The sequence below is a fragment of the Canis lupus genome, chromosome 35, assembly GCF_048164855.1.
Source record: "Canis lupus baileyi chromosome 35, mCanLup2.hap1, whole genome shotgun sequence".
NCBI classification, from domain to species: Eukaryota; Metazoa; Chordata; class Mammalia; order Carnivora; family Canidae; genus Canis; species Canis lupus.
In genome coordinates this window covers 31,616,898-31,630,863 of record NC_132872.1, presented here as the reverse complement: position 1 = coordinate 31,630,863, position 13,966 = coordinate 31,616,898, and the positions used below count along the sequence as shown (strand labels likewise).

Sequence of the window (13,966 nt, the reverse complement as noted above, 5' to 3'; positions counted from 1 at the left end):
ATTCTTTTCGATTCAATTCGATTCTTTTCGATTCGATTCGATTTAATTGTTTTTGAATCCATTTGATTCGATTCGATTATTTTCGATTCGACTCGATTTGATTCGATTCGGTTCGATTATCGATTCGATTCAATTCCAATTATTTTTGATTCGACTCGATTTGATTATTTTTTATTCAATTCGATTCAATTATTTTCGATTCGATGCAATTCGATTCGATTCTTCTCATTTCAACTCAATTCGATTCTTTCGAATTCGATTCGATTCGATTCTTTGTGTTTCGATTCGATTCTTTTCGATTTGAGTCAATTCTTTTCAATTCGATTTGATATTCTTCGATTCAATTCTTTTCGATTCGATTCGATTCGATTCTTTTCGATTCGATTCGATTCCATTCGATTCGATTCTTCGATTCGATTCGATTCGATTCTTTTCGATTCATTACGATTCGATCGATTCTTTTCGATACGAATCAATTCGATTCCATTCTTTTTGATTCGATTCGATTCGATTCTTTTAGATTTAATTTGATACGATTCTTTTCAATTGGATTTGATTCGATTCGATTCGTTTCGATTCTCTTTGATGTTTTTTGATTCGATCTTTTCAACCGATTTAATTCGATTCGATTCATTTCGATTTGATTCGATTCGAATTTTTCGATTCTATTCTTTTCAATTCGATTCTTTTCGATTCGATTCGATTCGATTTTTTTCTATTCGCTTCTTTTCGATTCGATTCGATTCGCCTCTTTTCGTTTCGATTCTATTCTTTTGGATTCGATTTGATTCTTTTCGTTTCGATTAGATTCTCTTCGATTCGATTCTTTTCGATTCAGTTCTTTTCGATTCGGTTCGATTTGATTCTTCTCCATTCGATTCGATTCGATTCTTTTCGATTCGATTCGATAAGATTCTTTTCGTTCGATTGAATTCTGTTCGATTCGATTCGATTCGATTCGAAGAGATTCGATTATTTTCAGTTCGATTCTTTTCGTTTCCATTCGATTCTTTTCGATTCAGTTCGATTCGATTCTTTTCAATTCAATTCGATTCGATTCGATTCTTTTCGATTCGATATGATTCGATTCGATACAACTCAACTCGATTCTTTTCGATTCGATTTTTTCAATTCGATTCCTTTCAATTTGATTCGATTGGATTCTTTTCTTTTCAATTAGATCGATTCGATTTCATTATTTTCAATTCAATTCATTTCGATGTTTTTCGATTCGATTCAATGCGAATCGATTATTTTCTATTAGATTCGCTTCAATTATTTTCGATTTGATTTGATTCGGTTATTTTCAATTCGATTCCATTTGATTATTTTCATTTCGATTCGGTGCGATTCCATTCTATTATTTTCGATTCGATTCGTTTCGTATCCATTCGAATCGTTTTGATTCCTTTCGGTTTTCGATTTGAATCGATTCTTTTCTTTTCGATTCGATTGTTTTCTATTCGGTTTGATTTTTTTTATTTGAATCGACTCGATTCTTTTTGATTCAAGTATATAAGATTCGATCCGATTCTTTTCGATTCAAATCGATACGATTCTTTTCGATTTGATTCGATTCGTTTGGATTCGACTCGATTCTTTTCGATTCAATTCTTTTCGATTCAATGAAATACGATTCTATTCTTTTCTATTTTTTTTATTTTTATTTATTTATGATAGTCACAGAGAGAGAGAGAGAGAGAGGCAGAGACACAGGCAGAGGGAGAAGCAGGCTCCACGCACCGGGAGCCCGATGTGGGATTCGATCCCGGGTCTCCAGGATCGTGCCCTGGGCCAAAGGCAGGCGCCAAACCGCTGCGCCACCCAGGGATCCCGATTCTATTCTTTTCGATTCGATTTGATTTGATTCTTTTTGATTCGATACGATTCGATTTGATTCTTTTCGATTTGATTCGATTCAACTCGATACTTTTCAATTCGATCATTTCGATCGATTCGATTCGATTCTTTTCATTTCGATTCGATTCTTTTCGATTCGATTCAATTCTTTTCAATTCGATTCGATTCGATTCTTTTCGTTTCGATTTGATTCTCTTCTATTTTATTTGATTCGATTCATTTCAATTAGATTCGATACTGTTCGATTCGATTCTTTTCGATTCAGGTCGATTGGAATCGATTCGATTCTTTCGGTTCCATTCGATTTGATTCGATACGATTCTCTTCGATTCGATTCTTTTCGGTCTGTTCGATTCGATTCTTTTCGATTCAGTTCGATTCGATTCTTTTTGATTCGATTCGATTCTTTTCGCTTTGATATGATTCGATTCGTTTCGACTTTTTTCGATTCGTGTCGATTCGAATCTATTCGATTCTTTTCTATTCAATTCGATTCGATTGATTCTTTTCGATTCGATTCCATTCGAATCGATTCTTTTCGATTCGATACGATTCGTTTCGATTCTTCTCGAATCGATTCAATTCAATTCGATTCTTTTCGATTCGATTCTTTCGATTTGATTCGATTCGATCATTTGGATTACACTTGTTACATTTCGATTCGAATCTTTTCGATTCGATTCGATTCAATTCTTTTGGATTTCATTGGATTGATTTAGATAATTTTTGATTCGATTCGATTCTTTTACCCTAGCTTCGATTTGATTCTACTCGATTCAATTCATTTCGATTCTTTTTGATTCAATTCTTTCCGATTCTTTTTGATTCGGTTTGATTCTTTTCGATTCAATTCGATTCTTTTCGATTCGATTCGATTTAATTGTTTTTGAATCCATTTGATTCGATTCGATTATTTTCGATTCGACTCGATTTGATTCGATTCGGTTCGATTATCGATTCGATTCAATTCCAATTATTTTTGATTCGACTCGATTTGATTATTTTTTATTCAATTCGATTCAATTATTTTCGATTCGATGCAATTCGATTCGATTCTTCTCATTTCAATTCAATTCGATTCTTTCGAATTCGATTCGATTCGATTCTTTGTGTTTCGATTCGATTCTTTTCGATTTGAGTCAATTCTTTTCAATTCGATTTGATATTCTTCGATTCAATTCTTTTCGATTCGATTCGATTCTTTTCGATTCTTTTCGATTCGATTCGATTCCATTCGATTCGATTCTTTTCGATTCATTACGATTCGATCGATTCTTTTCGATACGAATCAATTCGATTCCATTCTTTTTGATTCGATTCGATTCGATTCTTTTAGATTTGATTTGATACGATTCTTTTCAATTCGATTTGATTCGATTCGATTCGTTTCGATTCGTTTCGATTCTCTTTGATGTTTTTTGATTCGATCTTTTCAACCGATTTAATTCGATTCGATTCATTTCGATATGATTCGATTCGAATTTTTCGTTTCTATTCTTTGCAATTCGATTCTTTTCGATTCGATTGGATTTGATTTTTTCTATTCGCTTCTTTTCGATTCGATTCGATTCGCCTCTTTTCGTTTCGATTCTCTTCTTTTGGATTCGATTTGATTCTTTTCGTTTCGATTAGATTCTCTTCGATTCGATTCTTTTCGATTCAGTTCTTTTCGATTCGGTTCGATTTGATTCTTCTCCATTCGATTCGATTCAATAAGATTCTTTTCGTTCGATTCAATTCTGTTCGATTCTATTCGATTCGATTCGAATAGATTCGATTATTTTCAGTTCGATTCTTTTCGTTTCCATTCGATTCTTTTCGATTTGATTCGATTCGATCATTTGGATTCAATTTGTTACATTTCGATTCGATTCTTTTCTATTCAGTTCGATTCGTTTCTTTTCGATTCAGTTCAATTCGATTCTTTTCAATTCAATTCGATTCGATTCGATTCTTTTCGATTCGATATGATTCGATTCGATTCAACTCAACTCGATTCTTTTCGATTCGATTTTTTCAATTCGATTCCTTTCAATTCGATTCGATTGGATTCTTTTCGTTTCAATTAGATTCTTTTCGATTTTATTTGATTCGAATCTTATCAATTCGACTCGGTACTGTTCGATTCGATTCTATTCAATTCAATTCGATTGGAATCGATTCTTTTCGATTCAATTCGATTCGATTCGATACGATTCTTTTCGATTGTATTCGATTCGATTCTTTTCGGTTCTCTTCGATTCGATTCTTTTCGATTCAATTCGATATGATTCGATTCTTTTCGATTCCATTCGATACGTTTCGATTCTTTTCGATTCAATTCGATATGATTCGATTCTTTTCGATTCCATTCGATTCTTTTCTATTCGTTCGATTCGATTATTTTCGATTCAATTCGGTTCGATTCGATTATTTTCAACTCAATTCGATCGACTCGGTTCAATTATTTTCGATTCGATTCGATTCGATTATTTTCGATTCGATAAGATTACTTTCGATTCGATTATTTTCGATTCGATTTCATTATTTTCAATTCAATTCATTTCGATGTTTTTCGATTCAATTCAATGCGAATCGATTATTTTCTATTAGATTCGCTTGAATTATTTTCGATTTGATTTGATTCGGTTATTTTCAATTCGATTCCATTTGATTATTTTCATTTCGATTCGGTGCGATTCGATTCTATTATTTTCAATTCGATTCGTTTCGTATCCATTCGAATCGTCTTGATTCCTTTCGTTTTTCGATTTGAATCGATTCTTTTCTTTTCGATTCGATTGTTTTCTATTCGGTTTGATTTTTTTGATTTGAATCGACTCGATTCTTTTTGATTCAAGTATATAAGATTCGATCCGATTCTTTTCGATTCAAATCGATACGCTTCTTTTCGATTTGATTCGATTCGTTTGGATTCGACTCGATTCTTTTCGATTCAATTCTTTTCGATTCAATGAAATACGATTCTATTCTTTTCTATTTTTTTATTTTTATTTATTTTTGATAGTCTCAGAGAGAGAGAGAGAGAGAGGCAGAGACACAGGCAGAGGGAGAAGCAGGCTCCATGCACCGGGAGCCCGATGTGGGATTCGATCCCGGGTCTCCAGGATCGTGCCCTGGGCCAAAGGCAGGCGCCAAACCGCTGCGCCACCCAGGGATCCCGATTCTATTCTTTTCGATTCGATTTGATTTGATTCTTTTTGATTCGATACGATTCGATTTGATTCTTTTCGATTTGATTCGATTCAACTCGATACTTTTCAATTCGATCATTTCGATCGATTCGATTCGATTCTTTTCATTTGATTCGATTCTTTTCGATTCGAATCAATTCTTTTCAATTCGATTCGATTGGATTCTTTTCGTTTCGATTTGATTCTCTTCTATTTTATTTGATTCGATTCATTTCAATTAGATTCGATACTGTTCGATTGGATTCTTTTCTTTTTTTTTTGTAGTTTTATACCTTTATTTGACAATCAGCGATTAGTTCTCATCCACATTAACAGTCTGTAGATTTTTGAAAGTGGTGACAGGTACGTAGGTAACCAGCGTGTAGAGCTTGTTTGGTGAATCTTCATCCTTGTTAAGTTTTCTGGACAACCGCACACGGATACGGTATGGAACATTCCTTATTCCTTTGGCCCAGACAGCTTTGTTGAGCCTGGTGTCAATGCGCACATCTGGAGTTCCCATCTCCTTCATGGCAAATTTCCGGATCTCTTTGAGTGCCCGAGGGGCACGCTTCTTGAAACCCACTCCATGGATACGTTTGTGAATGTTGATGGTGTATTCTCTGGTCACTACCTCGTTGATGGCAGAACGGCCCTTCTTCTTCTCGCCACCCTTCTTTGCGGGAGCCATTCTGCCGGGCCCTAGCTGGAAAGGAAGCCGATTGGATTCTTTTCGATTCAGGTCGATTGGAATCGATTCGATTCTTTCGGTTCCATTCGATTCGATTCGATACGATTCTCTTCGATTTGATTCTTTTTGGTCTGTTCGATTCGATTCTTTTCGATTCAGTTCGATTCGATTCTTTTTGATTCGATTCGATTCTTTTCACTTTGATATGATTCGATTCGTTTCGACTTTTTTCGATTCGTGTCAATTCGAATCTATTCGATTCTTTTCTATTCAATTCGATTCGATTGATTCTTTTCGATTCGATTCCATTCGATTCTATTCTTTTCGATTTGATTCTATTCTTTTTGATTCGATTCGATTCGCCTATTTTCGTTTCGATTCTATTGTTTTGGATTCGATTTGATACTTTTCGTTTCTTTTCTTTTTTTTTTTAATCTTTTTTTTAAATTTTTTATTTATTTATGAAGTCACAGAGAGAGAGAGAGGCAGAGACATAGGCAGAGGGAGAAGCAGGCTTCACACACCAGGAGCCCGACGTGGGATTCGATCCCGGGTCTCCAGGATCGCGCCCCGGGCAAAAGGAAGGCGCTAAACCACTGCGCCACCCAGGGATTCTTTTCGTTCGATTCAATTCTGTTCGATTCGATTCGATTCGATTAGATTCGATTATTCTCAGTTCGATTCTTTTCGATTCGATTTTTTGATTCGATTACTTTCAATTCGATTCGATTGGATTCTTTTCGTTTCAATTAGATTCTTTTCGATTTTATTTGATTCGAATCTTATCAATTCGACTCGGTACTGTTCGATTCGATTCTATTCAATTCAATTCGATTGGAATCGATTCTTTTCGATTCAATTCGATTCGATTCGATACGATTCTTTTCGATTGTATTCGATTCGATTCTTTTCGGGTCTCTTCGATTTGATTCTTTTCGATTCAATTCGATATGATTCGATTCTTTTCGATTCCATTCGATACGATTCGAGTCTTTTCGATTCTATTCGATTCTATTCGATTTTTTTCGATTCTATTCTATTCGATTCATTTTGAATCATTTCCATCTGATTCTTTTCGAGTCGTTTTTGTTAGATTCTTTTCGATTTGATTCAATTCGATTCGAGTCTTTTCGATTCGAGTCGTTTCGACTCGATTCAATTCAATACGATCCTTTTAGATTCGATTCGATTCGATTGTTTTCGTTTCAATTCGACTTTTTTTGATTCGATTCTTTTCGACTCGATTCTTTTCAATTCGATTGATTCGATTCTTTTCAATTCTATGCTATTCAAAGCGATTCTTTTGTATTTGATTCGATTCGATTGTTTTCTTTTCGATTCGGTTCGATTCGTTTCTTTGCGATCGATTCGATTCTTTTCGATTTGATCCTTTTCGATTCGTTTTGATTCTTTTCGATTCTATTCTATTCTTTTCTATTCCATTCGAATCGATTCGTTTTGATTCAATTCGATTCTTTTCGATTCGATTCAATTAGATTCTTTCGATTGGATTCAATTTTTTTCGATTCGAATCAATTTGATTCTTTTCGATTGGATTCCATTCGATTCTCTTCGATTTGATTCAATTCGATTCTATTCATTTCGATTATTTTCGTTTAGATTAGATTCTTTTCGATTTGATTTTTTTCGATTCGAGTCGATTCAATGCGATTATTTTGGTTAGGATCAATTCGAGTCGATTCTTTTTGATTTGATTTGATTCTATTCGATTTCTTTCGATTCTATTCTAGTCTATTCTTTTCGATTCGATTCAAATCAACTCGATTCTGTTCGATTCGATTCGATTGTTTTAGATTTGAATCAATTCTTTCGATTCTATTTGATTGGATTCTTTTCGATTCGATTTGATACGATTCTTTGTATTTAGATTCGAATCGATTCTCTTCGGTTCGATTCGTTTTGATTCTTTTCGATTCTATTCAATTCTATTCGATTTTTTCGATTTGATTCGATTCGATTCTTTAAGATTCTATTTGATTTGTTTCTTTTCGATTCGTTTTGATTCGATTCTTTTTGATTCATGTCGATTCAATTCGATTCTTTTCAATTCGAATCTTTTCATTACATGGAATTCGATTCTTTTTGTTTCAATTCCATTCTTTTCGATTTGATTCTTTATGAGTTTTTTCAATTCGATTCAATTCGATTCTTTTTTGTATGATAGTCCCAGAGAGAGAGAGAGGCAGAGACACAGGCAGAGGGAGAAGCAGGCTCCATGCACCGGGAGCCCGATGTGGGATTCGATCCCGGGTCTCCAGGATCACGCCCTGGGCCAAAGGCAGGCGCTAAACCGCTGCGCCACCCAGGGATCCCTCAATTCGATTCCTTTTTATTCGAATCTATTCTATTCTTTTTGATTCGACTTGATTCTATTCGATTTTTTCGATTTGATTCGATTAGTTCCTTTTCGATTCAATTCGATTCGATTCTTTTTGATTGAATTCAATTCATTTCTTTTCGATTTGATTCGATTCTTTTGGATTCGATTCTTTTGGATACGATTCGATGCTTTTCGATCAGATTCTTTTTGATTCGAATCGAGTAGATTCTTTTCATTTCGATTCGATTCATTTCGATTCGATTCTTTTCCATTCGAATATTTTCGAATCAATTCGATTCTTTTTGATTCGATTCGATTCTTTTCATGTCGATTTGATTCTTTTCGATTCGATTCTTTTCTATTTGAATCGATTCGATTCTTTTCATTTCGATTCGATTTGATTCAATTCGATTCTTTTCGATCAATTCAATTTGATTGTTTTCGATTTGATTCGAATCGATTCTTTTCTATTCTATTCAATTTGATTATTTTCCATTCGATGATACAATTGGATTCTTTTCGATTCGATTCGGTACGATTCGATTCTTTTTGATTAGATACAATTCGATTCTTTTCGATTCGATTCGATTCTTTTCGATTCGATTCGACTCGATTTCACTCTTTTTGATTCGATTCGGTTAGAATTTAATCGACTGATTCCATTTGATTCTTTTCTTTTCAGTTCGATTCTTTTGTATTCGCTTTTTTTCTATTCAATTCGATTCTTTCAATTCAATTCGATTCGACTCGATTCGATTCTTTTCGTTTCAAATCGATTCGTTTCAATTCGAATCTTCTCAATTCGATTCTTTTCGATTCAATTCGATTCGATTTTTTAAATTCGATTCGAGTCTTTTCTATTCGATTCGATTCTTTTCATTTCAATTCGATTCTTTTCGATTCATTTCTTTTTGATTCGATTCATTGCGATTCGATTCGATTCTTTTCAATTCGATTTGATTCTTTTCCATTTGATCTGATTTGTTTCATTTCGATTCTTTTCGATTCAATTCAATTCTTTTCGATTCCATTAAATTTGATTCGATTCTTTTCGATTAGATTCTTTTCGATTTGATTCCATTCAGTTCGATTCTTTTCGATTCGATTGGATTCTTTTCGATTTGATTCAATTCTTTCGATTCGATTTGATTTGATTCTTTCCGATTCGATTCAATACGATTCTTTTCATTTCGATTCTAATCGATTCTCTGGGATTCAATTCGTTTCGATTCTTTTCGATTCTATTCGATTCTATTCGATTTTTTTCGATTCTATTCTATTCGATTCATTTTGAATCATTTCCATCTGATTCTTTTCGAGTCGTTTCTGTTAGATTCTTTTCGATTTGATTCAATTCGATCGAGTCTTTTCGATTCGAGTCGTTTCGACTCGATTCAATTCAATACGATCCTTTTAGATTCGATTCGATTCGATTGTTTTCGTTTCAATTCGACTTTTTTTGATTCGATTCTTTTCGACTCGATTCTTTTCAATTCGATTGATTCGATTCTTTTCAATTCTATGCTATTCAAAGCGATTCTTTTGTATTTGATTCGATTCGATTGTTTTCTTTTCGATTCGGTTCGATTCGTTTCTTTGCGATCGATTCGATTCTTTTCGATTTGATCCTTTTCGATTCGTTTTGATTCTTTTCGATTCTATTCTATTCTTTTCTATTCCATTCGAATCGATTCGTTTTGATTCAATTCGATTCTTTTCGATTCGATTCAATTAGATTCTTTCGATTGGATTCAATTTTTTTCGATTCGAATCAATTTGATTCTTTTCGATTGGATTCCATTCGATTCTCTTCGATTTGATTCAATTCGATTCTATTCATTTCGATTATTTTCGTTTAGATTAGATTCTTTTCGATTTGATTTTTTTCGATTCGAGTCGATTCAATGCGATTATTTTGGTTAGGATCAATTCGAGTCGATTCTTTTTGATTTGATTTGATTCTATTCGATTTCTTTCGATTCTATTCTAGTCTATTCTTTTCGATTCGATTCAAATCAACTCGATTCTGTTCGATTCGATTCGATTGTTTTAGATTTGAATCAATTCTTTCGATTCTATTTGATTGGATTCTTTTCGATTCGATTTGATACGATTCTTTGTATTTAGATTCGAATCGATTCTCTTCGGTTCGATTCGTTTTGATTCTTTTCGATTCTATTCAATTCTATTCGATTTTTTCGATTTGATTCGATTCGATTCTTTAAGATTCTATTTGATTTGTTTCTTTTCGATTCGTTTTGATTCGATTCTTTTTGATTCATGTCGATTCAATTCGATTCTTTTCAATTCGAATCTTTTCATTACATGGAATTCGATTCTTTTTGTTTCAATTCCATTCTTTTCGATTTGATTCTTTATGAGTTTTTTCAATTCGATTCAATTCGATTCTTTTTTGTATGATAGTCCCAGAGAGAGAGAGAGGCAGAGACACAGGCAGAGGGAGAAGCAGGCTCCATGCACCGGGAGCCCGATGTGGGATTCGATCCCGGGTCTCCAGGATCGCGCCCTGGGCCAAAGGCAGGCGCTAAACCGCTGCGCCACCCAGGGATCCCTCAATTCGATTTCTCTTTATTCGAATCTATTCGATTCTTTTTGATTCGATTTGTTTCTATTCGATTTTTTTCGATTTGATTCGATTAGTTCCTTTTCGATTCAATTCGATTCGATTCTTTTTGATTCAATTCAATTCATTTCTTTTCGATTCGATTCGATCCTTTTGGATTCGATTCTTTTGGATTCGATTCGATGCTTTTCGATCAGATTCTTTTTGATTCGAATCGAGTAGATTCTTTTCATTTCGATTCGATTCTGTTCGATTCGAATGTTTTCGAATCAATTCGATTCTTTTTGATTCGATTCGATTCTTTTCGTGTCGATTTGATTCTTTTCGATTCGATTCTTTTCTATTTGAATCGATTCGATTCTTTTCATTTCGATTCGATTTGATTCAATTCGATTCTTTTCGATCAATTCAATTTGATTGTTTTCGATTTGATTCGAATCGATTCTTTTCTATTCTATTCAATTCGATTATTTTCCATTCGATGATACAATTGGATTCTTTTCGATTCGATTCGATTCGGTACGATTCGATTCTTTTTGATTAGATACAATTCGATTCTTTTCGATTCGATTCGATTCTTTTCGAGTCGATTCGACTCGATTTCATTCTTTTTGATTCGATTCGGTTAGAATTTAATCGACCGATTCCATTTGATTCTTTTCTTTTCGGTTCGATTCTTTTCGATTTTATTCTATTCAATTCGATTCTTTCAATTCAATTCGATTCGATTCGATTCGATTCTTTTCGTTTCAAATCGATTCGTTTCAATTCGAATCTTCAATTCGATTCTTTTCGATTCGATTCTATTCGAGTTTTTTAATTCGATTCGAGTCTTTTCTATTCGATTCGATTCTTTTCATTTCAATTCGATTCTTTTCGATTCATTTCTTTTTGATTCGATTCATTGCGATTCGATTCGATTCTTTTCAACTCGATTTGATTCTTTTCCATGTGATCTGATTTGTTTCATTTCGATTCTTTTCGATTCAATTCGATTCTTTTCGATTCCATTAAATTTGATTCGATTCTTTTTGATTCGATTCGATTCTTTTCGATTTGATTCCATTCAGTTCAATTCTTTTCGATTCGATTGGATTCTTTTCGATTTGATTCAATTCTTTCGATTCGATTTGATTTGATTCTTTCCGATTCGATTCAATACGATTCTTTTCATTTCGATTCTAATCGATTCTCTGCGATTCAATTCGTTTCGATTCTATTCGATTCTATTCGGTTTTTTTCGATTCTATTCTATTCGATTCATTTTGAATCATTTCCATCTGATTCTTTTCGAGTCGTTTCTGTTAGATTCTTTTCGATTTGATTCAATTCGATTCGAGTCTTTTCGATTCGAGTCTTTTCGACTCGATGCAATTCAATACGATCCTTTTAGATTCGATTCGATTCGATTGTTTTCGTTTCGATTCGACTTTTTTTGATTCGATTCTTTTCGATTCGATTCTTTTCAATTCGATTGATTCGATTCTTTTCAATTCTATGCTATTCAAAGCGATTCTTTTGTATTTGATTCGATTCGATTGTTTTCTTTTCGATTCGGTTCCATTCATTTGTTTGCGATCGATTCGATTCTTTTCGATTCGATTCTTTTCGATTCGTTTTGATTCTTTTCGATTCTATTCTATTCTATTCTATTCTTTTCTATTCCATTCGAATCGATTCGTTTTGATTCAATTCGATTCTTTTCGATTCGATTCAATTAGATTCTTTTCGATTGGATTCAATTTTTTTCGATTCGAATCAATTTGATTCTTTTCGATTGGATTCCATTCGATTCTCTTCGATTTGATTCAATTCGATTCTTTTCGATTCTATTCATTTCGATTATTTTCGTTTAGATTAGATTCTTTTCGATTTGATTTTTTTCGATTCGAGTCGATTCAATGCGATTATTTTGGTTAGGATCAATTCGATTCGATTCTTTTTGATTTGATTTGATTCTATTCGATTTCTTTCGATTCTATTCTAGTCTATTCTTTTCGATTCGATTCCATTCAATTCTATTCTGTTCGATTCGATTCGATTGTTTTAGATTTGATTCAATTCTTTCGATTGTATTTGATTGGATTCTTGTCGATTCGATTTGATACGATTCTTTTTATTTTGATTCGAATCGATTGTCTTCGGTTCGATTCGTTTTGATTCTTTTCGATTCTATTCTATTCAATTCTATTCGATTTTTTTCCATTTGATTCGATTCGATTCTATTTGATTTGTTTCTTTTCGATTCGTTTTGATTCGATTCTTTTTGATTCATGTCGATTCGATTCGATTCTTTTCAATTCGAATCTTTTCATTACATGGAATTCGATTCTTTTTGTTTCAATTCCATTCTTTTCGATTTGATTCTTTATGAGTTTTTTCAATTCGATTCAATTCGATTCTTTTTTTTATGATAGTCCCAGAGAGAGAGAGAGAGGCAGAGACACAGGCAGAGGGAGAAGCAGGCTCCATGCACTGGGAGCCCGATGTGGGATTCGATCCCGGGTCTCCAGGATCGCGCCCTGGGCCAAAGGCAGGCGCTAAACCGCTGCGCCACCCAGGGATCCCTCAATTCGATTCCTTTTTATTCGAATCTATTCAATTCTTTTTGATTCGATTTGATTCTATTCGATTTTTTTCGATTTGATTCGATTAGTTCCTTTTCGATTCAGTTCGATTCGATTCTTTTTGATTCAATTCAATTCATTTCTTTTCGATTCGATTCGATCCTTTTGGATTCGATTCTTTTGGATTCGATTCGATGCTTTTCGATCAGATTCTTTTTGATTCGAATCGAGTAGATTCTTTTCATTTCGATTCGATTCTGTTCGATTCGAATGTTTTCGAATCAATTCGATTCTTTTTGATTCGATTCGATTCTTTTCGTGTCGATTTGATTCTTTTCGATTCGATTCTTTTCTATTTGAATCGATTCGATTCTTTTCATTTCGATTCGATTTGATTCAATTCGATTCTTTCCGATCAATTCAATTTGATTGTTTTCGATTTGATTCGAATCGATTCTTTTCTATTCTATTCAATTCGATTATTTTCCATTCGATGATACAATTGGATTCTTTTCGATTCGATTCGATTCGGTACGATTCGATTCTTTTTGATTAGATACAATTCGATTCTTTTCGATTCGATTCGATTCTTTTCGAGTCGATTCGACTCGATTTCATTCTTTTTGATTCGATTCGGTTAGAATTTAATCGACCGATTCCATTTGATTCTTTTCTTTTCGGTTCGATTCTTTTCTATTCGATTTTATTCTATTCAATTCGATTCTTTCAATTCAATTCGATTCGATTCGA

At 33.6% G+C, this 13,966-nt stretch overlaps 1 protein-coding gene across 1 annotated transcript; it reads right to left on the bottom strand.

Moving 5' to 3' along the window:
* Positions 1-5,319: 5,319 nt before the first annotated feature.
* On the bottom strand, positions 5,320-5,745 carry LOC140625161 (large ribosomal subunit protein eL31-like). The gene has a single exon (XM_072812464.1). The coding sequence runs from the start codon at positions 5,722-5,724 to the stop codon at positions 5,347-5,349; it is 378 nt and encodes a 125-aa protein (XP_072668565.1). The 5' UTR covers positions 5,725-5,745; the 3' UTR covers positions 5,320-5,346.
* Between the last annotated feature and the right edge of the window lie 8,221 nt (positions 5,746-13,966).